Here is a 24,203-nt window from a genome sequence, read left to right as displayed (position 1 = left end):
TTCTTGTTCCCGGAAACATGTTCGGTTCCCTGTCTGCTTAGCAACAAGCTGGAGACCTCAGTTCCTGCGGAGTTGGACCTTCTATAGGTTCAATCTCTACTGTACTGGGCTGGGTGACCCTGGCTTCCTGAAGTGCAAGTTCACCTGAAGGTAGCAACTTAGATAGGCTATACTAGTGCTGCAGCCAGTGGAGGAACAAGTAACAGCCAGCGCCTTCTAGCTTCTTGTAGGGTCTGAAGAAGAAGGGGTTTCAAGCAACTCTCGGGACTTGTGGGATAGGCGAAGAGCAGCTTAGAATAGGTGAGCCTCCAGGGGAGAATGGTGCTAAGGTGGGAGAAGCTATCTGGCCAACGTCTTACTTTTCACCAAGCAGCCTATCAGCATGGGCAGATAGAGGGAACATGGCATGGGGACAGCTGCTCAGGGCAGAGGCAGTCCTGCTAGGGAATGCTAGCTGGGAGCTGGAGGCAGTGAGTGTGCCCAGGAAGGTGTTGGGTCACTAGTACTGTGTCTTCCTTCTGGCATAGCATCCACTGGAGGATTGGACGATATCATGCATGGTCCTATGGGGATGTTGGGGGCATATATAGTGATTGGCCATTCCTACCACTGGGGTCACAGAAGGGAACACTGCAGCCTTGTGTCATCTCCCACAGCCTTCCTTATCCATCTTCCCTCCTCCACCCTCTGTTGGCTCTGAGCATCTTCTTCCTCCTGGATAACAATTTACCTGGATGCTACATTTCATTCGCTGCAGTGGTCCCTAGCAAGGGCTTGTCATTTGCACTCAGATGTGAGTTCAGTCTTTATGTACCCTGTTTCTGCTGCCTCTGTGATGCCTTGGTTGCCTCCCCCTGCTTCCTGGCCTTCTGGGTTCCCCCTCAAACACCCTTGCTCCGTCCCTTGTCCTAACTGTTCCCTTTGGTAGGCATTGCCCCCGCCCCCAGATCTCAGTTCCACTCACTTGTTTCAGCACCTGCATCCTTCTCACCAAAGCCCGCCCACAGGTCACGTTTTTCACTTTATCCACATGCCATTCCCTCCGTCTTTTCTTAATCGTTGTCCACCCCTCCTCCACCGGGAGGTAAGCTCTATGCCTTGAGGAACTCTATGTTCCACTTAAGTTTCCTCACCTTGAACAATGCGTAGCCCAAAGCCAGGTGTGGGCTGACTATTTGAACCCACAGGACAGGGACTCACATGGGCTGACATAAGAGAGATGGGGCACAGGAGACAATGAAGTACACAGAGAGAGCATCCACAACTTCAGGGTCCCAGGAGTCAAGGGCCAGAGAATAGAGGAAAGACTCTACCCTCCACAAGTATGGCGGACCAGAGGCTCAGATCTGCCTGGTGGGGTTAAAGAAGTTCCGAGTAGCGAAGGGAGGCTGGTACTCAATCCAAAAAGTGAGAGGACCTGGATAGTGAAGGCTGATGGGTTCTGAGTGGCAGGTCCAAGAACTAATTGCCTGACAGGGCCCATGAGCAAGGGACATTGGCCTTAGGAGTGTGTGGGGTCAGGCTGTTGGTCTCCAAAGTGGGAGGCAGGGTGGATTAGCTGAAGCCCAGGGCTGAGAACATGATTCACAACCTGGCCAGCTTCCAGGAACCCCTATGCTATCAGGCAGAGAAACACCTTTGAGAAAACAGATTTGTGAGAGTAACTTTGAAGCCTCGGTTGTCATGGGAACGTATCTGTAAATACTTAACTGCAAACATTAAATGACACTGGAGGAGTGCAGCGGCAGCAGAGACATGCACCCCTGGAGACAGCCTAGTCCTCAGCCGCTGCCTTCCATCACTGTCTCGGAAGGCCACACGGTCCCTGGTCAGTGTCCCTTCCCATTAACCCTTGTGCTCCCCCTTCCTTGTCCTTGTGAGCTGCACACAATGGGAGAGTTTCAAAGGATTAGGCTCTGTTCCTGTCTTGGTTTCTTCTCTGCTCCTTGGGTCCTTGACTCCCATAAGCTTCTCAGCTGCAGGCACCAGGGCCTTCGGGCTACTGGGAAGGGAACTCCAGGTCAGGACCAGATCAAACTAGTGGGTGAGGGCCTTATTAGGAGAAGGCTCTGAGGGACAGAGGGTGGGTGGAGCTCAATGAAAAAAAGCAGGCTTGCTCCTCTCTCTCTCTCTCTCTCTCTCTCTCTCTCTCTCTCTCTCTCTCTCTCTCTCTCTCTCTCTCTCTCTCCCCCCTCTCCCCTTCCCCCTCCCTCTCCCTCCACCCCCCGCTCTGTCCAAACGGGCCTTGAACTCCTTATGTAGCCTCAAACGTCTCATCTTTCTCCTGTCACTACTTCCCAAATGCTAGGCTTACAACTCCATGCCACTGCACTTGGTTTGTACAATGCTGACTGTAAAGCCCAGGCCTTCAGAGATGCTAGGCAAAGACTCTACCCATTAGGCTGTACCTCCAGTGCTCTCCTCCCAGGAAGCGTTTTAGTCATCCATCCGATTGTTTCAAAATGTCAGGCAGCATTCCACCTGCCAGGCCCTCGGCTGAGTGCTGGTACATGATCTTCACCATCTTTGAACTTAGATGAGAGGGAAACAGGAAGTAAGGGCTCCAATGGAGAACACCAGGAGAGATGGATGTTACCGGAAGAAGGGGGTATAGTGGTCCTGGAGGAGGAGGGAGCACTGGCTGATCTTTGGGCTGTTTTATACAGTTTGGATGCTCCTCCATGCTAGGCTTCAGCTATGGGTCCCCAAGATCCCATGGCCAGGTGTTCCTACCTGTCATCTGCCAATTACACCTGCTAGAAAGCTGAACAATGATTGATGTCTAGGAAAAAAAACAGAGGAGTTGATTTATGAGTTGCATCTTTACCAGCTTAGAGACTGGTCCTCGGGGTGGAGACAAGCATTGTTTTTTTTTTAAAAAATAATAATTAGGATCAAGATAAGGCAAAGATCATACATAGCATTTCTCCAAGGCAGAGCAAACTCGGAGGCATGGCCCTAAGAGGAGATTTCAAATAGGGCCATGGGAACCCGGGGCTGCTGTAGTTACCTTTAAGCTATCATGAGGTCCAGAGATGGACTAAGGTCCAAATTTTTATAAATGAAGAGGCCGGATGTCCAAAGCTGGCAGACCTGGAATCCTGAAGTAAAACTTTTTTCAAAATTCTGGAATAAAAATGTCATGCTGGTGTCTTGAGAGCAACTGGGGACACATGATGGGGAGTTAGGAAATAGCATGGTTTACCCACAATGATTCACAGCAGAGGAACTGAGTGTGTGGAAAGCTGGTGCCCCTTGGATACATGGAAGAATAGGGCCAAACCTTTATAATGTCACCTAGTAAAGCCAGGTAGCTGAGTTACCTCAGGAACACAGAGCAGTAAAGGAGGTCTCTATCCTCCTGCCGGGCACATTTATCAAGGAGTTTGTGGAGTGGGGAGGTCAGAAACCGTGAACTTCTGAAGCTCCATACTATCTCAGGGATGAAATGCTAATATATTCGGGGTCCAAAAACTTCTCCCCATGAAGTTTTCATTTTAATGCCAAAACATAAGAGTTCCTGGCCTTTCCTCCACCATCTTCCTGCCCAGCAGAAATGCAGATTCTACACATCTTAATGCCCATGACCTGCACCCTAGAGATGGACGGAGTAGAAATATTTGTGGACATTTTGTATAACCGCCTACCCAGAAGGCATCCGTCAGAAAGTGTATATCATTTCCCTCTTCCTCTTGACCCCCACATTTCACAAGGTAACCAGACAGCATACTCCTGGGACCTGGGCCTTTGGAAAAGCTGATGGAAGCTATGACCCTTCCTCTAGGAAGAATGTACAGAAGAATGGGTGGTGCTGGCTCTTTGTGTGTGTGTGTGTGTGTGTGTGTGTGTGTGTGTGTGTGTGTGTGTGTGTCAGGGGATGGTCACAGAAGCTCTCCAGACAGTCCTATAACTTCTCGGGACACCATGGGCTTTCAGTAGTCAGTCCCTGCTAGGCAGGCCATCATGCAGTTATTGGACACTCACTATGACTCAGATAATTCCTTTGTTTGTAGTAGAATCAGGTTAGTGTTCTCCCAGGCTTTGGGGTCTATAGTGCATTAGATAGTGTCCCTTGAACTCACGTCCACTCACAAGCCACAAAAATGGCCTTACTTAGAAGGAGAATCTTTGCAGATGTAGTCAAGGTAAGATAGGGAACTAGGGGGGTTTCTAATGTGACTGGTGTCCTTAGAAGGAAATATGGCCTCAACACAGGAAAAAGGAAATCCAGATGTGATAATGAAAACAGATTGGTATGATATAGCTACATGCTGAAAGAGGCCAAAATGCTGGTCAACACCAGCAGCAAGGCAGAGTCAGGGAAAGGTGTTCTCCTCGGGTCTGAGAGAGAACGCAGTCCTGATGACCCTTTCTAAGAGGACGCTGCTGCTGCCTTAAGCACTACATCATTATTCTTGGTGATATGATCCCAGTGAGACAATTTCAGAACCTGAAGGAGGGCTCTGGAACAGAAAATTTAGGTAGGTATCCCAGGGGGTCCTCACTCAGCAAGTGTGGATGGATCTCTGCTTTGCCCTTCATCCCAACCACACTTTCTGAGTTCCAACTGGCATGCATGTAAACTATGGTACCAGACAGCCCCCAGAGCTTTGCCAACAAGAAAGTTCCAGGCCAAGTGAAAAAGTTAGAAATCCCAGCAATCCATCTTCATAAATTTTATTACAGCCTGCCAGTTTAGACTAATGACTAATTTACTGTATAAAATGCCAGAAGCATTTTTTTTATTTTCTTAATTAATTATCTCAAACAAAGGTGAAATTTATAAAAGTGTCCAGAAACAGTGAGTATTGTAAAATTGCCTTGCAGCAGGAGATGAAATTACAGCTAACACAGGATCAGGTTAGTACTGTATTGACTTAGTTGCTTTATGACTTCGTAATGGATTTCTTCATTATTTTCTTAGGATTGTGGCATTCATGATTGCATTAAGTCTATTAGTCTATGCAAATATCATTAGGCACCACTAATAACCTCAGCCACTTCCACCCATTCCAGGGAATGTGCTAAGTAGTTGTCTGGGTGGGGCACTTCCGGCAGTAGGGAGGATGTAAGGCCAGAGGTACTTTTGGAATGACCCTCCATACATCCAACGGGATGAGGATTTTTGAGGGTCTCAGGGTGGTCTCCCCATCCTGAGCTATTTTACATCTTTTCCCCATCAAGGAGCCTGATATGTCATCATAAATCTTCATCCCTTTAGAGTAAGGCTTTGGAGGCACATATTAAATTTTTCTAGAAAGAAATATGTATTGACATGCTATCTGTCATGGAAATGACAAGATGTTCAATGGGAGAATCTCAATCTGTTCCGGCTGCTCTAACAAAATATCATAATCTGGGTAGTTCATCAACCACAGAAATTCCTCTCTCATAATTCTGGAGGCCAGGAAATACAAACCAACAAGGACGCCAACGGATTCGGTGTCTGCTAGCCTAACTCCACAGAAAAGGAACACATAAGCTCTCTCAAAGGTTTTTGGGAAATAAGGTCTTGTGGAGTCCAGATTGGCCTTGAACACACTTTATGAGTAATACTATGTAGCCATAAATAACCTTGGACTTAGGGTTCTCTAGCCCTTGGCTCCCAAATGCATGAGATTTCATGCATGTGGCCACTTCTGGTTTCTGAGATGCTGGAGATCAAACCTGACACCTCATGTCTTACACTCTCTGTGCTCAGGCTCCTATTCTAAAGGGACCCATTCCATTTTCAAGGGCTCTTCCCTCATGACCTAGTCACCTGAGAAAGATTCCTAAAATCATTACCTTTCACAGTAGGACTTCTCTGTATGAATTATGGGACATCACACACACACACACACACACACACACACACACACACACACACACATTTAAGCCATAGCAGAGAGCATTAGGCCCTACTGTGCAGGAGAAGGAAGAGACTGGTCAGTTCCATAAGAACTAAACATGCTTATGTGTACTGTTGGTGAGGTTGAGCAGAATGGGATTTCTAACATGTCTGTAGACTCTGGAGACCATGGGGGATGTCCTCGGGCTAGTAAGATAGAAGAGCATGGTGGGGAGAGGTGACCGTGTGTGAACAGCCACCAGTCAGTCAAAGAAAACCTGGGTAGTTGTAGCCTCGGAACATCATCAGGCCATTGCTGCAGTGTAGCCCAGGTCTCCTGCCCCAAATACAGAGCTGATCACAGCTGATGACAAGTCCCTAACCCCCAGCCACTGAGTCCAAGGTAACGCCATTTCTGCTTCCTAGAAGCTCATTAGCCAGGCTGCTAGAACAGCCTGTGCATGCGGGTTCTGTTTCTTTTCCCAACCAGATCTGTCTCAGACTCGGCTCTTTAGTCTGTGGTTGACTCTGTATTACACTCTTTGTTACAACAACGTTTATAGAGCTGTTACCCTGTGGCAGGTCAAGCCCACCCTACCTCATCAGAGGACCCACGGCATGCCCTAGTTGCAGAGATGCTGAGGTCAGGTGTTTGCTAGGAGCCTTGTGTGGGATGCAGTACCTCACTCTCCTAGTTATATCATCTTGGCCATATCGCAGGATGAACTCGAAGTCAGACACAGAGAAGGACAGAGTCTGAACCAGTTAGCAGGACATGGAGGGGAGCTTACTAACCCCAGGTCTGGGGTGGCTCTGACCCAGTGCCGAGAAGGAGCTGTGGTGTCTCAGGTGAGCGGAAACCTTCTGAGACTTGAGTGGTTGCTGTGCTTGCTCCCCATTGGGAGATCCCACCACCCTACTTGATCAGCATTTCGAGGGGAGGAAGCCATTGTTCGAGAGAATACAAAATGACAAACAGCTAGTGGTGCTTTCATACGGATTTGTGTGTTTTTTAAATCACAGCAGTATCTTTAGGCATCTGAAAGACTAGTCACCTATACCTACAAAAGCAGCCTTTCAGATGCAGTTTGGTAGACCAAACTTGTAATACCTCAGACCTTAAGTTCATGTGACACAGCTACCCTCGCCCATCCGAGCACTCTGCTCACAAAGCTGAAGACGGTGAGGACAGACGGGGAGCACTTTCTGCCCAGAGTGGATCCAGAGAGCTCTGCTTTGTTCTCTGAAGCCCCTCTTTCTCCATCAGCCTCTTCAGCCTGCTTGATCTGGGCTTGGGTGGTACAGTCCCTTTCTTGTTGTGTATTCAGCCCCTGGCCCCACCGTGGCCCTCCCACAGCCAGCCTGCTCTCTTCCGCCTCCCGGGGTTTGAATGTCGCCATAGCTCCAATCTCCACTCACCCCCATCCCTAATCCTTTCTCCAGCTACTCATCCACCTTCTCCTTTTCCATCCCAAGACAATGCATGGAGACCCGGAAGCTTAGCTGCTCTCCTTGACCATAAAAGGTGTCTTCTATCTAGATCAGTCTCGTTGGAATAGCAAGTCGCCTCATCTCAAAACCCAGTCTGAAGAGAAGAGAGGGAAATTCCTCAGGGTTAGACCTCCCAAGACAGACTGACAGCCATGTGCACAGGAGCAGTGAAGGTGCGGTCCAGCTGCCAGACAGCAGCTCTAATCCTTCCAGCACTTACCACCAGTGTGAGCTTACGCCTGCTGCTCAGCCTCTCTGAGCCTTAGTTAGTTAGCTGCTCTTGATCAAATGGAGGCAGGGATCATGCAGCCCTGAAACAGGGCACAAAACAGACTGGAAGATGTCTGGCTTCGGCAGAAGAGGGAGCCAGTGAGCTGGAGGCTTCTGCCTGTTTTCTTCACTCCCAGTTACCTGTTTCATCAACGTGGACTTGGCAAGAATTATCCTGCAGGGGTCACTTCCTTCGAGGGCTGTCAGAGGGAGGGTCATACCTCCTTCCTCTTCAAAACTCACTTTTCTAGTTCCTCGTCACTGAGCTGTGACTCTTGACGGCTTTCTATTCTCTAGATTTCCTTCTTCCCCACATCTTGCCCCAGAAAGGGGAAACAGGCCTTTGCATTCTCAAGCTCCTCTTTCTCCATCAGCCTCTTCGGCCTGCTTGGCCTGGGCTTGGGTGAAACAGTCCCTTTCTTATTCTGTACTCAGCCTCATGGGGCATGGCTTTGGCCATGAAAATGCTGGCGTCTGGCAAACTCTTCCTGCTCTGTGATAGCTCGGTCCCCTCTGTGGAGCCTCCTTCATCCTACCTTAGCAATTTGTTGTGTCCTGGGTTTCTAGAGCTAGGCCAGTCATGCCCTAATTTGGAGAACACATTTACACAAGGGTCAGTCTTTTATCTCTTAATAGTGTATTGTACATAATTTGTTGACGTAATGACTGTGTGACTGAGTACTGAATAATAAGTGGGAACCAGGACAGCTCAGGGCTGGCATGTAGGGTTCTGGGGCACGTAAGATCTCCTTTCTGTTTCTCTGTCAAATGAACTTCGTAATGGCCAAAGTGCCAAATAGAAGTCTCCAGAAAACCCCCCTTAATGGCAAGAACAGTCTCCTTTGTTGTTAACCACGCCAGCCATGCACCAATGGTAACTACTTAGTTTCCTAGAGCAAACTGACATTCCCCTTCTGATTCTATTGGCCATTAGATATCGTGTTTGCTATGCAGTGCTCATAGTTGTGTGTCTTCCTGAACCTGGCAGAGATTGATGAACACCCCCAGGGTGGGGGTGGGGCACTGCATTTTATACCATAGATGAACACTCAGGAGCCGGACTACCTGAATTCAGATTGATTCTGCTGCTTATGAGCCCTGGGACCTCCAGAGAGCAACTAAACTCGTCTATACCTCACTTTCTATATCTGTAAAATGGGGTGACAGTGGAACCCACTTCATAAAGCCAGAGTACTCAATGCAGAGCTTGCTTGATCTATAGTGAGTGCCAAAGATGAGTTCGTTATCATGGTTTCTTCTAAGGCCAAGATCTCTGACCATGAGAATGAAGAGCTACAGCTTTGCACACACCATATGGGCCACCACCTGCCATCTAATTACAGGGCCGAATCAGTCCTGCCAAACTTCAAAAGCCAAGTCGCTCCATTGGGTTAGAGGCCATGGCCTTGGTCTTTGTGAACAAAACACCTAGACTGAAGCCATCCCTCTTCTCCCAGGAAGGAAGGTCCTCATCGGTTGCATCCAGGATTCAGGAGGTGACCTTGGCTCACCAGTGGACCCCGGGGAAACCATGAGATTTTTCAGGGGTCCACAAATAACCAATTTGATTGAAATCTGTGCTAAGGAGAAGCCCACTGGGAAACATAGAATGTCAGGGCCTGGATTAGAAGGGCAAGTTGCTTCCTGGCAAGGGCTCCTTCTTTTAAGAGCCCACACGCCAACATTACAGCAGCTGGGACGATTTCTGACCTTTGTATTCAGAGCCTTTCTCTGAAGTTCTAGGAAGCCTGACAGCCATCCACCATCCACACTTACCTATTGCTCTCCATGTGCCATCCATCATAAATCTATCTGCTTGCAGCCCTCATTTTTCTCTCATCTGTGTATCTATCTATCATCTAACATTTAATCTGGAGATCTAGCCTTTATTAATCATGTCTACCATCCATCCATCTCTGCGGCTCTCTAGACTCCATTATCTGTCATGAGTTCACACAATGTATACTTAAGCACGGGACCTCTAGGTTCCAGGAGAGAGGGCAACCCTCTGGGAGGGTTGGGTGGCAAATCAACGTGGGAAAGCAGAACGGGGCTGGATAATGAAAGGAGAGCTGGGACTTCTCTTCAGAGCAGGGCTGACCTGCTGGGGCACAAAAGAGAGAAGAGAGGAAGGAGGGGAAGAGTTTGAAAAGCCACTGGAAGGCTGCTGACGTAGAGCCTTCTCCTTTCTCTACCACCCAAAGTCAGACAGCATTGTTCAGGATGATCCTGTGAGTGATAGGAGGAAGGGGCAGGGAGAATGCCCGGGCTCTAGTGTCAGGGCCTGGAACGCGTGGTGTTGCCATCCTTCCCAGCACCAGCAGGAGCTAGAATCCTGCCTCGCCCTGCAAGCAGGCGGGAAGCCAGAGCTGTAGGGCCTGAATAGAGGTATCCGCCAGGAGAAACTTACAACAGTAAGCTCTTCCCAGCAATGGCTGCATACCGGTACCGGTACCATCTGAGTAGCTTTCTAAAACCAAAACCAAAACCAAAACCAAACACTCACGCCTGGACGCCACAGATTAATCAATCAGACCTGATGTTGAGGCCAGCCCCAGGCCCCTGTATTTTGAAAGTTTCCAAGTACTCTTCATGGCAGGCACAGCTGAAACATCACCCTATAAGATCTGCGATCCTTGCCACTGAAGGACAGTAATTCCCATGAAGAGCGAGCAGGACATAAGCTCTAAAGAGACCCAGGGAGGCACCTAAGCTCACTTTCAGGCTGAATCCCCATCTTCCGTGGAGGTCGGTGGGGCCGCCTGCTGCAGGGAGAGCTCAGGAGGTGTTCCCAACACTAGGTCACTCGGGAAGAGTTAGGGCCGGGTGGCCTCTGAAGACCTCATCCTTCTTCCTTCTTTCTTCCCTCCTCCTCGGGTTAAGGAACCCCAGAGATCTTCGTAATAGCCAGAGCCCGGAAACAGGCTTGGGAGCCAAGGCCGTCCCTCTTGATGCTGTGTAAAGGAATGCTCTGGACCCTGGGCTCGCATGCCCATGCCTACTCCAGTAAGCCAGATGCAAGCTCTCACCTTCTCCAGCATCTACTAGAATGGCCTGTCCTTAGTATTAAAAAAAAAAAAAGGTGGAAGGCCAGAGGGCAGACATTTACCCTGTTCCTCAGCGGGCTTCACTTGGTGCTTTGAACGGTGATGGCTCACGGACACACCAATGCTATGAATGCCTATTCTTTGAGGCTGCGGGAAGCCAAACCACAGCTGAGAGGATGTGAGGCTCGCATGAGAGTCAGCCTACAACCAGGCCATGTTGTCTGCAGGCAGTGACAGCTGCCCTGGGCTTTATTCCTCCCCAGCAGCAAGATTCAATTTTAGGCCCTGCCTGGCAGTTAGTAGAGGCAAACTGAGTGGTCTTATATCTCTTCCCCAGCTCTGTGGCTAGGTGTGGCCCTGTCAGCCCTCTAGTCCTTGGTCTCTTATCCTCTGGCCCCCCTCCTCTCTTGGGGACCACCAGACCACTGGCCACCCCCTGTAGAAGCCCCCTCCCCTGGCTGGAACACAGCTCTGCTTTGTCTGTCTCCTTGAGAGCGGAGGACACACTGACCATAATTTATGCTCCAACATGATATAAAGGGGGGGAAAGGCCCTATTATGCTATAAATTATCCTATGATGGGTGAAATGCAGGCTACTGTGCCAGACGCCAGTGGAAACCCTATTAGACAACAGGGTTCGGCTGCTGAGAAGTCCCCACAGAACACCAGGCCGTCTGCTATGTGCTGTGTGCCTGGGAAGGATAATGTACCCGATCAAATGTATAATCAGTTACCTGGAGAGATGACTGTGCACTGCCTGCTCAGCAAAAGTGACTTCTAGATAAAGCCACCACATGTCCCATGCTCCCGCTGGGAGCCCTGATGTGCCTAATTCACAGATGGAAGGTCAAGAAGAGCTGGCAGCAAGAGAAGTGGGTGTGGCCTCAACCCCACTCTCCACCTGGCTCCTGAACCTGCACAGAACCTCAAGGTTTGGATCTGGCCTAACTCAGAACCCCCATTAGGGACTTTAGAGAACACAATAATGAAGGACCATTTCTGCTTTGCTCCGCACTTCTACAAGGTGGTAAAATACCCCACCTTCTAGGTCTCCTTGAATATGGCTCAAGCTCTGCCCCTCTAGCCTGAAGAGATGCAAGCAATAAGGAAGACATTAGAAGGACAGGGAGATTGTCCTCATAGCGCGGCTCAAGCCATAGTGTCACACCTCAGACTTTCTGTGTGACTGAGAGAAAAGATCCTTCCTGTATAGATCAGGTGGCCTGTGGACTCCAAAACAAAGAGATTTACATCGTGGGCACCCAGGAGATTTCCTAACAAGGGATCTTGACGGAGGGGTGGACAAGATTCTGATGGAGCTTGAGCAATAATCGGGAGGCTAATACCTGGGAACTGAGCAGTGGGTAATGAGGGCCCCACCCATTCACCCACTTCTAGGCTCTGAGCTGGAGCCCTGGCCTGCACAAAGCAGGGTGGTTCCTGGACATTTGCCAGTCGTCTGGGCAAAGATGGAGTAAGGAGAAAGCAGAGAGTGAGGACTCTAACCCCGTCTTCTATCGAGAACGACGGAAGAAGCCTGTACACTATAGCTCTGCTCAGGCCATGTGGCATGAGTCCCGCCCTCTCCAAAGTCTCGGTCAGAGTGCTTGGGATAGGTCCTTACCTTTTGTGTGGCCCAGTGTCCTCATCTGTACACTGTGACTAGTGCCTGCCATGCCTGTAGAGCACTTACTGTTATATCTGGGTCCTGGTCGCTGCTGGGAAAATGGAACAGTTTCTGCTGACACAGCAGGATCAGAGCAGGCAAGCTTAGGACATTAGGAACTCCATGACATTGGAGGGCAGTCCTGCAAGCTTTCATCACATAGAGACATTGAGGCATTGACTTCCAGGGTGGGCCTGGGAGTCTCCAGTGAGCCATGGAAAACTAATGGTGCTAAGAATTAGGGACAGACAGAGCCTATTCGGGACCTGGCGGGCACAGGAAAGGGAAGTGAGCCAAGTCTGAGGCCTTGTCTGGTTTCCAAGTGTCAAAGGTGAGGCTTGGGGCTCAGTCCCTTGGAGAAGAAGTACTTGGATACCGGTTGATGGAAGGAGAAGGAGAAAGGTGTGTGTGTGTGTGTGTGTGTGTGTGTGTGTGTGTGTGTGTGTGTGTGTATAGCAGGAAGCAGAAAGCACACACATGCAAAGCCTGGCAACCCCCACACCCCATGAGCCCCCCAGAATCCAGCCCCCATCTTCCACATCCCTTCCTACTCCTCAAGCCCATACTGTTCATCTCTCTAAAGCAGTGGTTCTCAACCTTCCTAATGCTGTGACCCTTTAATTCAGTTCCTCATGTCATGGTGACCTCCAACCATAAAATGATTTCATAACTGTAATTTTGCTGCTGCTATGAATCATAACGTAAACATCTGTGGTATCTAACGGTCCGAGGCGACCATTGTGAAAGAGTCGGTTGACACCCAAAAGTGTCATGATTCACAAGTTGAGAAACTTTGCTCTAGACTCTGCTCTCACTGAGGCGAGTGTACACTCACGGCCAGGGGACACTCAGTTCTTCCTTTCTGAGGGTTTTTGAGGTCATTACCACAAACCCTCCACCTATCACTAGTCCCAGCCCCGCCCCAGCTCTAACCCCTAAGACTCACTTAGCAGGGGACTCATTCACGCACGCCAGCAGCTGCTCACTGAGAATCTACTACATGTCAGACCCATTGGTCACTGGCTAATGAGCAGGCTCGGTCATTCATTCATGGAAGAGCAGAGCGGAGTTGGGCTTCATACAGTTGCTAGAGACAGAAGCTAGTGTGTGGACCACAGGAAGGACAGGCTCTACCTTGGTTTTATGCTCTAGCTGCCCTTTGGAGAGTAGAGAGCAGGGTCTGGAGGTCATATCAGAGACAAGAGAAAGCAATGGATAGAGATGGCTCCTCCATCTAAGGAGGGGAAGAAGACCGAGGATAAAGCTGGCTAAAGGGATGCAAGAGAAGGGGGGAATGATGCTTTCTATAGCTTCTGTTTCCTCCCACACCAACATCAAACAACCCAGTCCTGGAGGGAACCAGTCAGATCAAGGCCTGGCACTGCCTTTGCCCATGGGGGCCAGAGGGGTGAAGGTCTTCATTTGCATTCCATTGCAGCCTTGTCCCAGCATCCTTTGATCTGGTTTGATGTCTCCTTCAGCCTCTTCCCAGGCAGTAAGCCTTTCATCCTCAGGAGGCAGTTCCCAGCCCAGCTGCCTGTCACCAGCTCTGTCACGGTGGGGGGGTAGGGTGGAGAAGTGGAGCAGAGAGGAAGGGGGGGGGCTTTATTCTCCTCTCTCTCTTGGGTCCCTCCTGCAAGAGTTCTTCTGAGGTCTGCCAGTTGACCCCTGAGACCCAAGCGAGAACTGGCTGCATCACCGAAGCAGTGGGCGACCGTCCAGGAAGGAGGTCGATCCCTGTCCATGGCCTTCCTGTGTCGAGGACACGTCTGAGGCTGGGGGCTGCCGCTGGCAGCAGTGAGGGGGCTACCATGGGGAATAGGGACGAGATCACAGGGGCTCCTGGACTTGGGAATGAGGGGGTCTGGCAACCTTGAACACTGCACACATAGATGCAGGTTCAGATGAGTTGGTGTGGCCCCTGCTCGTCCCTTTGGACCCACAGATGCTTGACTGATATGGCCTGGGGGAATTAGTGGAAATGTCATATGGTCAGCCTAGTTAGGGCGGAGCGGGTAGAGGTGTCCCTTGTTTTTGCTGCATCCAGATAGGCATCCCAGAGGATGCTAGGGAGCCTCTCGGTGGTCCAAGAAACACTGACCGAAGACCAGGAAGGTTTAAGAAAAATCCGGGACTTCTTAGGTAGTTCAGACTAACATGACTGCCTAGTTCAGTGCTCCACACTTTACCTAACATCCAGCAGCCCTGTGGGTGAGCAGCAGAGACGGCTGCTAACAGTGACAGTGACAAACAAGCACTTACTGAACACTTGTTCTGTGACAGACCCTGTCCTAAGAGCTTCAGAAAAGCCCTGCCTCTTCATCCTCACCTGGTTCTACTCAGGCAGAGTGCATGCCTTGTCTAAAGTCACAGAGCCAGAAAGTGTTGGAAGCAGGACTCAAAAGAGCCTCATTTCCTATGGGGTGCCTAGCTCTCCCTGTTCTGCCAACTGTGACTCCCTGTAATCCACTTAGGAAAGGTTTTAGCTGATCCATAATTGCTATTCACCCTCTAAATTCATGCCTGTGGGGCTTCAGGGGTTTACCCAAGAAAGCACCTTCAATGGGGAGCAATTGCACATACCCAAGAGATTCTGGAGGGCCCAGCATGGGAGAGATCCTACCCACAAAGAGATGGAGATCTCTAGCTCCATCAATGGCCATATGTGGACTGGCCCACAGTCTTAGCCTCCCACCATCCTACTCACCAGCCACAGAACCAGAAACCATTAATTCTAACTCTCCTTGTCCATCTGTCCCCTTAACCCCAGGGTTCTCCCTAGTTTGTGCCTCATCAACATGCAAGCTATGCCCCCCAGCCCTGGAGGAAAGGGAGTGAGAAAATTCTGCAGGGGGGAGAAGGGAAGAAAAGAGCATTCACTATCTGATCGAGATCCATGGTACCCCCACAGCACTCTACCCTTAAGCAGGAAGTATTGCTTAGCGCCGAGAGTAATGGGTTAATCAAACTTTGAAATTTTAACTGAAATTTGAGCATTATCACCAAGAAGTTGGCATTTGGCAAGTTAAGTGGCTTTTTTGTCAACCACCCCTGGCCCTTCTGGTGCCAATTGCCCTGTGTGGTCAACAATGTGCTCCCCAGCAGAGGCTGTGCTGGGGTTAGACCGGCTAAGCCAAGCCAAAGCCTGAAGCACCCATTCAAGGGCTGTCCTTATCAAGCCCTTAGTCTAATGGTACGTCAATGCTCCAGAGTTACAAGCTCTCCGGTTGTAACGAGGACCCTTCCTTCTGCCACACTGATCTGAAGACCAGGTTAGACAAGCGAATGCTCACGGGAGTCTTCATCTCTGCACAGCCAGAGATTCCTGCAAGCAACTCTGCTGCCTTTTCACACACTCCACCAGCATCCCGGGAGGCTCAGCCCAGGGCATCTTATAGGTGGAAAAAGCTCAGTCACACTGGGGCTCTGAGACAATAAATCTCTCCCAGGCTGGAAGAACCGGGAGGTGTTATGTGCTGCTTGGCAGGGAGAGCAGACAGGAGGCAAATGAGAAGCAAGGTCCCAGGGTTCTTTTTTGCAAGCCCTGACACCAAAAGGAATCTCCACTACATCCCTGACTACACTGTGGGGAAAGAATTTCAGGCTAGCCAGAGTGAGACAACGTTGAAAGTTTATTATGAGGGAGAGCAGCATATGTTTCAGACATAAGCCCTGGGGGGTGGAGGGGAGGGACAGGGAGAATAAGGAGAAGGAGGGAGAGGAAAAGGGAACACTATGTACTCAAGTATAGCTATGGAATCACATGGGAGCAGGTGAGAGAGGTGGCCACAAGTTCCCTCGACTCCCTTCAGACTTTCCAGGTTGTAGGTCTGCAGGTCATATTTCTAGCCCACCTTCTTGGGAGCCTTCTGGGCATAGCTTGTCCTCTCTCCAAACTAGCCCCTACTGGCTTGTAGCCCAGAGCTATTAGATGTGACCATCCACTAGGAAGCCAGACTTGACTATTCTCTGGGGCCTCGTGGCACAGATTTGGGGCCCATAATGCAAAAGCTTTGGATCCCCAGGTACAGCCTTTCCACCTTCAGAAGGAGAAAAACTCAAAAGCAACCCCCTCCCCCAACCCCAAGGCACATCTCAGATTCATTTCCCAGGCACACAGTAAGTCTCTGAAGGGCCTGGGATGCTCTGCTTGGCCCCTCCACTGCTGGCTATAAACACCTTCACTTGTCACTTACCTGGGTACTCTGACAAGCTCAAGCTTATCTCCCGTGGGGGTCTGACATCCAGATGCAGAGCAGAGCTGTCCTCTCTGGGACTAGCACCTACCTTCCAGGATGCCATTCCCCTGCCCCCAGAACTCCAGGCATGTCTGCACATCCAAAGATATCAGCACTCCTGGTTTCGAGGAGAAAAAGAGCAGCAAGGGCACTGGGATCTAGAAGTAGAGGGTAGATGGCTGGTATTCACTACATTCCAGAGCAGAGATGACTTTTTTTTTTTTTTTTTTTTTTTTTTTTTTGGCCAAATCAGGGCAGAGCAAACCAAGGAGAAACAGCATCCATTTTCTTTCCCTATAGCATAAAGAATCACAAATAATTTTGCTACTACTCTTCACTAGGCACTGTTCCCCCAACCCCAGCAACTCCCAGGACCATAGGCAGGAAGGCCACATTGTTCCCATTTTATAGACCTAGAAAACTGGTGCATGAGGCAGTTGGTTACACAGCTGGGCTACAAGGAAACTGACTATGACATGCTAGGCCTGCCTAGGAGGTTCACTCCAGACTCAGAATCTTCCTAGCCCTTGATATGAAATACAAGCCTTAGGACTAACTCACTCCATGAGAAAATAGAAAGGAAGAGTACAAACCATTGGTTATCAGGATCCAGATAGGAACATCTGTGTTGTGTAGCCTTCGCCAGAGAAGTCTGGAGCCAGCTCTGTTTTGCTGTCTTGTCGCTTCTGGGGAAAAGTGAGCTAGCTATGTTTTCCCTGGGGTCATCAAAGTGGTCAGCCCGGGGGCAGCTTGGCACCCTGCATGCTTGAAAAGGTCTCCAGAGAAGTCCATAGCAAAGGGCGAAAGGACAACAAATAAGGGAGAAACACCACTGGCAACAGGAAAGAGGTAGGATAGAAAGGCACTGTGGACGAATTTTAATGCAATCAGAAAGCTGTCACAAAGATAATAAAGGAATACATTCAGACATCAGGAGGGTGAGGCAAGGAACTGAGTCCCAGGCTTTAAAGCTATCATCACAAAGGAGGCGCCATGCCTTTCTGAAGGAAGAAAGAGAATTTTTAAGGGGGAAGGTCCAGGGATAAGGAAGCGACAGGATTTTAGTCTTTCGGAAATACTGTCCATGAACTTGGAGCCCGTAAAGGGCTGAAGCCAAGGCAAGCTTCAAATGCTCCTAGGAAGTACTGAATGCTCTTCTGTTTCAGGCTCCCATTCCCCCTCTCAAAGGACTCCCTCCAGTCTTCCTCGCTCCCAGCTTCCTTTCTTTAAGGCAGAGTGGTTTTCGACCTGTAGGTTGTGACCCCTCTCACTCACAGGAGTTGCATATCCATTATTCTGCATACCAGATATTTACATTACAACTCATAACGGTAGCAAAATTACAGTTCTGAAGTAGCAACAAGAATAGTGTTATAGGAATAATGCATTAGGAAGGTTGAGAACCAGGGTGCTAAGGTTTCTATCCTTCCTCTTTCTCTCATTTCTACCCATCCAGTTTCTCCCTAGGCTTTGCTTCCGATCCTTTTCCTTGCCGTCCCTCCATCCGTTCCATAATCAAATTGAGGGCCCGATATTGGAGGACCTGTGCTGCAGCACAGAGAACTAGCATTTCTCTCCAGGGAGCCATCTGGAGATAGGATGTGGGGAGGAAAGCCAGACAGAAACCAATCTCGCAGTCAAAGCAGTGAGAGAAGAGACGGTACAAGACGCACTGGGCAATTCTTCCCAGGGCCCTCCAAGCAGAGCAAAAGTCACCAGCCAAGGTTCTTGGAAGACTGCCTATTTCACCTCATTCTTGCACTAGGGAAGATGGGGTTTAGAGGGAGGAAAGGCACACCAGGCATCCTAGATGACCCCTGTGCCCTATGCCAGACGTCAGACTCGGGACTAGGCTTCTCAGAGAGAGAGAGAGAACTGCCTTCTAGCAGGAGGAGGCAGAGGGAGTCTTTGCTATCTGTCTCTTGCTCCTCGCTGACACCGACTTGCTCTGGATGCTCTGCACCCCTCGCCTCCCAGCCTCCCCGCCACCATCGCGCACACTGTAACCTCGCTGCTTCCAGCCAAGCTCCTCCCGCCCGCCCCACCCTCCTCTGACTGTGAGCTCCATCCCTTCCTGCGGAGCTTCTACCTCACCCTCCCTGTGGCTTTTGCTCTGGCTGAGTTCCTTCCCCTCTAGACCAGCTCCTCCCTCTCCCTCCCCCCTTTGGCCGTGAGTTCCACCCGCTTCCGCCAAGATCCTCCCCTATCCCGTTGCCCTCCCTCTCTGACCTCGCCCTTTTACCGGCGACTCCTCCCCCTGCCCCTTCCCCTCTGCTCTTCCCCTGGCCCGGGTAAGCATCTCCTAATTTTGTTCTAGAAGATAGAAAACTCTTCGTGGGTATGCTCAACAAGCAACAATCTGAGGACGACGTGCGCCGCCTCTTCGAGGCCTTCGGGAACATCGAGGAGTGCACTATCCTGCGCGGGCCGGACGGCAACAGCAAGGGTGTGTATGTGTGCGCGCGCGCATGCGCGCTCAGGCCTGGGAAGGATGCTCGTGCCGCCGTTAGGTGGTCCTCGAGGAGACCAAGAGGAGAGGAGGCCGTGGGTCTCACTGCTCCGTGCCCCTTTCTGTTTTGTCCCCTTCACATTTTATGCTCGTATGGGTGACAGGGCACGTCCTCTATGCCCGCCCTGTCTCTGTCCGGTATGTCTCTCTTTTTCTCTCTCTGGGTCCTCAGGGCCGTGGCTCAGCCTGTCCTATCCCCACAGGGTGCGCCTTTGTGAAATACTCCTCCCATGCCGAGGCACAAGCCGCCATCAACGCTCTACATGGCAGCCAGACCATGCCTGTGAGTGTGACCCTCGGGGTGCGTGCAGGGTCTCATCAACCTTACCACTCTTTTTCAAACCAGAAAAGATGTGGTTTAAACTTGGTACCCGTGGGTGACCTCGGTATAGTACTCCACAGAAAGCGCGAGGGGTGGGACGGGCCAGGGCAGGGACTCTGTGGGTGAAGACTGAAGCAAGCGGATCTCATGTGCCACCCTGGCTGCAGGGAGCCTCCTCCAGCCTGGTGGTCAAGTTTGCAGACACTGACAAGGAGCGCACAATGCGACGGATGCAGCAGATGGCTGGCCAGATGGGCATGTTCAACCCCATGGCCATCCCCTTCGGAGCCTATGGCGCCTACGCTCAGGCAGTAAGTGGGGGCAAGGGTGGGCCGGGGTTTGTTCTGGAGCTCCCTTTGCCCAGCCCCAGAGAACAGAGATGCCTACCCAAAACATTGTTCTGTCCCCAGAGCAGAGAATGCCAGGCACAATGCCAGAGCATGTAGCCTCAGGAGTTAAGAGGAGAATCCAGGTAGGGGTGGTTGCCAGGAGTAGGCGGGGTGCTGTCCTTATTTTCAAGGAGGAGTTCCCAGAGAAGACCCTTGGTGGGGTAGCCAGATGGTTCACCCTCGTACCCCACCCTCTTCCAAATCAATGCGAAGGCTAGAGCGCACCAGTGCAGACATGGTGAGGAGTTTGGCCCTCACTCCACAAACTTCACTTACAGAGGTTTTTCTCAGTCACCTCTGGCTGGAATTGTGAAGCCTCAAGTACCCACTCTTGGCCTGCCTTTGGCCCCACCAACTTGATTCTTCCACAGCTGTATTCTCTCTAAAACACTGCCCTCTTCTGCCTCCAGGCTTGTAACCACCATCCCTGCATGGCGATGCTGATGTCCTCCAGGGTTCTGGCTCTAACCCTGAAAATACCTCTCTCCTCTTGAGCAGAGTCTAGCTTTGACCCTTGTACAGCAGCCTTCCCAGTCGCCACTCACCTTTGTAATAGCATTTGGGGGGTCTTGACACATTTCTCTTGTCTCTTCTATGTGACAAATTTGAGCAGAAATTTACCCTGTTGATTGCATATGGCTCATACAACAACAGGTCTGTAGGAATCTGGGTGCCATTCTCCAAAATGACATGCCTTACACAGACTGGGGAGCATAGATAAGAGTGAGCCCCTTTCCTTCACCCCACAAAATGCAGATCTCCAAAGACCCCACTGTCCCTTTTTAAACCAGCCAGTCAGTTCCCAGGATCGTGGAGACTAAGGCAGGCAAGGGGGAGGCCTCAGGGCTTTCTAGGGGGTAAAGACCAAAAGATGGTGTCCTGGAACTGAGCCCCTGGTGGGAGGGCTGCCCCCCTGGAAGCCTGTGATATTTTTTCCACTCCCTCTGCCCCAGCTGATGCAGCAGCAAGCAGCCCTCATGGCATCGGTCGCACAAGGAGGCTACCTGAATCCCATGGCTGCCTTCGCTGCCGCCCAGATGCAGCAGATGGCGGCCCTCAACATGAATGGCCTGGCAGCCGCACCTATGACCCCAACCTCAGGTGAGCCAGTCAATCTCTGACCTGGGGAAACAATATCAGGACCCAGGCTCAGGTATCACTGCAGCCACTAGCGCTTCATTCTGTAGTAAGAACACACAGGGTCTAGGCCCAAGTACTTTGTCTCATAAATGTTCTGATCTGTAGGTGCCCAAGGAGAGATGAGATGTGGGTACCATGAAATCCACGATAAGATTTCAGGTGGATATAATTTCTCTCTAGTTGTCCATCCTTGGTCCTTGCCTAAAAGCAGCCCCCTTTTATCTTTATTAACAGTCAGTGTCTGGGAAAAGACAATGGCATGAAAACATTCCCATTTGAGATTCAGCATAGCTCTGCCTGTACCGTCGCCATGGCCTTTCTCTTTAAGCCAACCTTGGCGAGTGGACATTTTCCAAGAAACGACACAACCAGCTAGAGAACCACATGAGACATCCATGGATGAGCACTGGAATCAACCCATCTCACAAAACACGTTTTTGATTGACTCTTGGCTCTTGTCCAGTGCAGTTTTGCCTCCCACCCCTAGGATATCTGGCAATGTCCACAGACATTTGTGTTTGCCACAGCTCATATCAGAGAGTGCTAGCATCTAGTGTGTAGAGGCCAGGGAGGTGCTGCCACACATCTCACAATATATAGGTCAGCTGCCTACAAAGAACTATCTGGCTCCAAATGACTAACGGGTCAACACTGAGAAGCCCTCGGCTCTAAATCTAAGGATGAGTTCATATGGTAGGCTCCCTTTGACCAAGCTTTCTGGCTCTCTGTACCAGACCACAGCAGTAACCTTCCTAAGGTCCAACTATTCCTTTCCAAGATCAAAGCCACAAAAGATTGAGATATCTCTGGGCTCAACTAGAGCATCACCCTATTATATAGTTCTGGTCCCCAACCTCAAGGGACACTCATGGGTCTGGGAAGTGGATCAGCCTCAGCTACAGTATAGAGATCGACAGTTTTCCATCTGGTGGGGATGGAATAATAACAGCACAATAACATTCCTTTATCTTGCTGTCCACCACCTGGAATACGGAATGTGTCATCTGGCCCTGACACAATCATCACTACCATGACCACCACTATTGCTTCTGCTGCAGGAAGCCAAATAGGGCTGAGATCAGATTCTGAACTGTCACCTCTTCCTCGGCGTACGGATCTAGAATTCTCCTTAGGTTGAAGAGGAACACTTTCTGGGAGAGGCAGAAAAGCCTGTCACAGATCCAAAAAGGACTAGCCAATCCTGACTTGGCTAGAGTGCACAAGGGCTACTGAAAAAGAACAAAGGGACAAGTGTGGTCCGAGTCAAGGACACTGAGGAAAGTCTCTGTGCTCTATGTTCAAGGATGACACTCAGCGGTTAGAGAAATCTTCATGGGGGTGGGGGCTCTGCCTTGAACAGTGAATAATCTGAGGTGAATGAGAACATTACATTCAAGAATTTAAGCCAAGCCATACTCTGCCAACAAGGTAGGGTAGCTATGAGGCCAAGACTGTCCCAAAGCCCCGGGAAGTAGCAAAGTAGAGCTCCGTGCTCAGCCTTGCTCACCTTTGCCGTCCTCTTCCCCAATCCCTCTGCCTCCCCCAAACCAGGTGGCAGCACCCCTCCAGGCATCACTGCACCAGCTGTGCCTAGCATCCCGTCCCCCATCGGGGTGAACGGCTTCACCGGCCTCCCCCCTCAGGCCAATGGGCAGCCCGCTGCGGAAGCTGTGTTTGCCAATGGCATTCACCCCTACCCAGGTAAGTGCTTCCTTCCCTGAGCAGTAGACATCTTGTCCACTCTTCCTTGACTCACTGTCAGAAGGAGGAATACACAATTCCAGCCCTGGTGGAACCACAGGTGTGACAGAAGAGGGCCAGCCACCTTCCGGTTTCAGGAAGGAACTCTGTAATGGGTAAAAAAGGACCAAAATCCTAACATGTGGAATGCCTTCTTATCAATAATAAAGAAATTTCTATTCCAGGGACTATGTACAGGAAGAAAAGACACAGGAAGTAAATGTACAAGCCAGGTAGAAAGAAGCCAGTAACTACAAATTGATTAAGAACTTGAGCTGTAATAACCAGGAGGGCAGGAGCTAAAAGAATAACCACACTTAGTGATAAGTAACAAAGGACTCATTTGGGAAGGAACTGAAGGTCTTTTTTTTGACGGACCATCTAGACATTACATTCCAATCCAGTCTTTTGGTAGGGGGGAAAAGGGTCAGCACTCCTGACAGCTCCTGTTGGACAGCTCCTAGGTCTGTGTTCCGGAGGTGAACTGTGAACATGAAGACCAGTTCTGACTGCAGATTGACTTTGCTCCTGTCAAATTTAGTGGAACTCACATGGCAAGAGCATGCAACTGTTCTGAAACACGTCTTCTTTCTTATACAAAGGATGACAGGTACCAGGGCAGGGAAGCAGAGTCCCGAGTCCTAGACTAGCATAATAGAGACATGGCTGTCCTCCTTTCTGGAGATCAGAGGAAGGGAGTCATAAAAGCCAAGCCTCACTAGATTCGAGGATTCCGGGACATTGGATTGTCCCCGAGGAGGGCAAAGTTGGGTTGGAAGTACAATATTCACCTTCCTACTCCATCTTTAAACAGCACACCTGAGTGTGATCAAGAGGGAGTGTTCTCTATTGAAGATGACTAGAGAATCAAGTGAAATGAGAGGCCTGCAGCCCTAAGATGAGCTGTCCTGGAGACCAAGAGTCAGGAAAAGGCCTGCTGGGAAGGGGCAGGGTTGTTAGGAGGTAGACCCAATAAGCTCAAGAGGCCAATCTTGTTAGAGCCCAGGGGATTGGGTGTGCTGTTTCAGGATGGGGACTCATGCCTGGCACAGGTTGTCAAGGAGGGGCTTGGCCTGCTAGAGGCAGAAGTGACCCTGCTAATCTCAGGCTTGTCGCCTGGGATATGCTACCGCTGGCACATCTGGGTGTCTTCTCCCTCCACTCTTTCCCTGCCTCTAAGCCCATCTGGATCTCCAATTCCATCCCCACCTTCACTCACATCTGTGAGCCATTTTTCTGATGGAGCTTGGAGACACTTCTTTCCCCTATCTGTAACAATCTGCCACATCCCATAAACAATTCCCTGACAGATCCAGAGGAGGGAATGAAGGGAAGGAAAGGAGAAATGTAGTACATTAAAAATATTAATTTACCATCTTTAAATGCGTAGTTTGGAGCCACCATAATGAGCGAGATCCTTCAAAATGCTCACTTTTGGCAGTTACTAATGAGGTCGTTAGGCAGAGAAGCAGAGAGGGGTCTCTTTGTGCCTCTCTCCAGTTGTTAGCCTCACTCGCTTCTCTGTTCTCCCATTTTGCTCACGACAATGTTGGAAGTACA

The 24,203-nt window shown here is 50.2% G+C and overlaps 1 protein-coding gene across 39 annotated transcripts in view; it reads left to right on the top strand.

Annotated features, from left to right (window-relative positions):
• Celf4 (CUGBP Elav-like family member 4) overlaps positions 1–24,203 on the top strand; it is a 278,683-nt gene that overhangs the window by 233,780 nt on the left and 20,700 nt on the right. For 20 of the 39 annotated variants that reach the window (XM_029547031.1, XM_029547026.1, XM_029547017.1 and 17 more), the window contains exons 4-8: positions 18,864–18,989; positions 19,256–19,335; positions 19,542–19,685; positions 20,717–20,864; positions 22,455–22,604. In XM_029547031.1, coding sequence (XP_029402891.1) covers positions 18,864–18,989; positions 19,256–19,335; positions 19,542–19,685; positions 20,717–20,864; positions 22,455–22,604 — 648 coding nt within the window. Of the gene's footprint in view, positions 1–18,860; positions 18,990–19,255; positions 19,336–19,541; positions 19,686–20,716; positions 20,865–22,454; positions 22,605–24,203 lie in introns of all 39 variants that reach the window. The other 19 variants (XM_029547030.1, XM_029547025.1, XM_029547021.1 and 16 more) reach the window with 2 other exon arrangements.

This window comes from Mus pahari, chromosome 15 (assembly GCF_900095145.1).
Source record: "Mus pahari chromosome 15, PAHARI_EIJ_v1.1, whole genome shotgun sequence".
In the NCBI taxonomy this organism is placed as follows: domain Eukaryota; kingdom Metazoa; phylum Chordata; class Mammalia; order Rodentia; family Muridae; genus Mus; species Mus pahari.
This window is presented reverse-complemented; position numbering and strand designations above follow the sequence as displayed.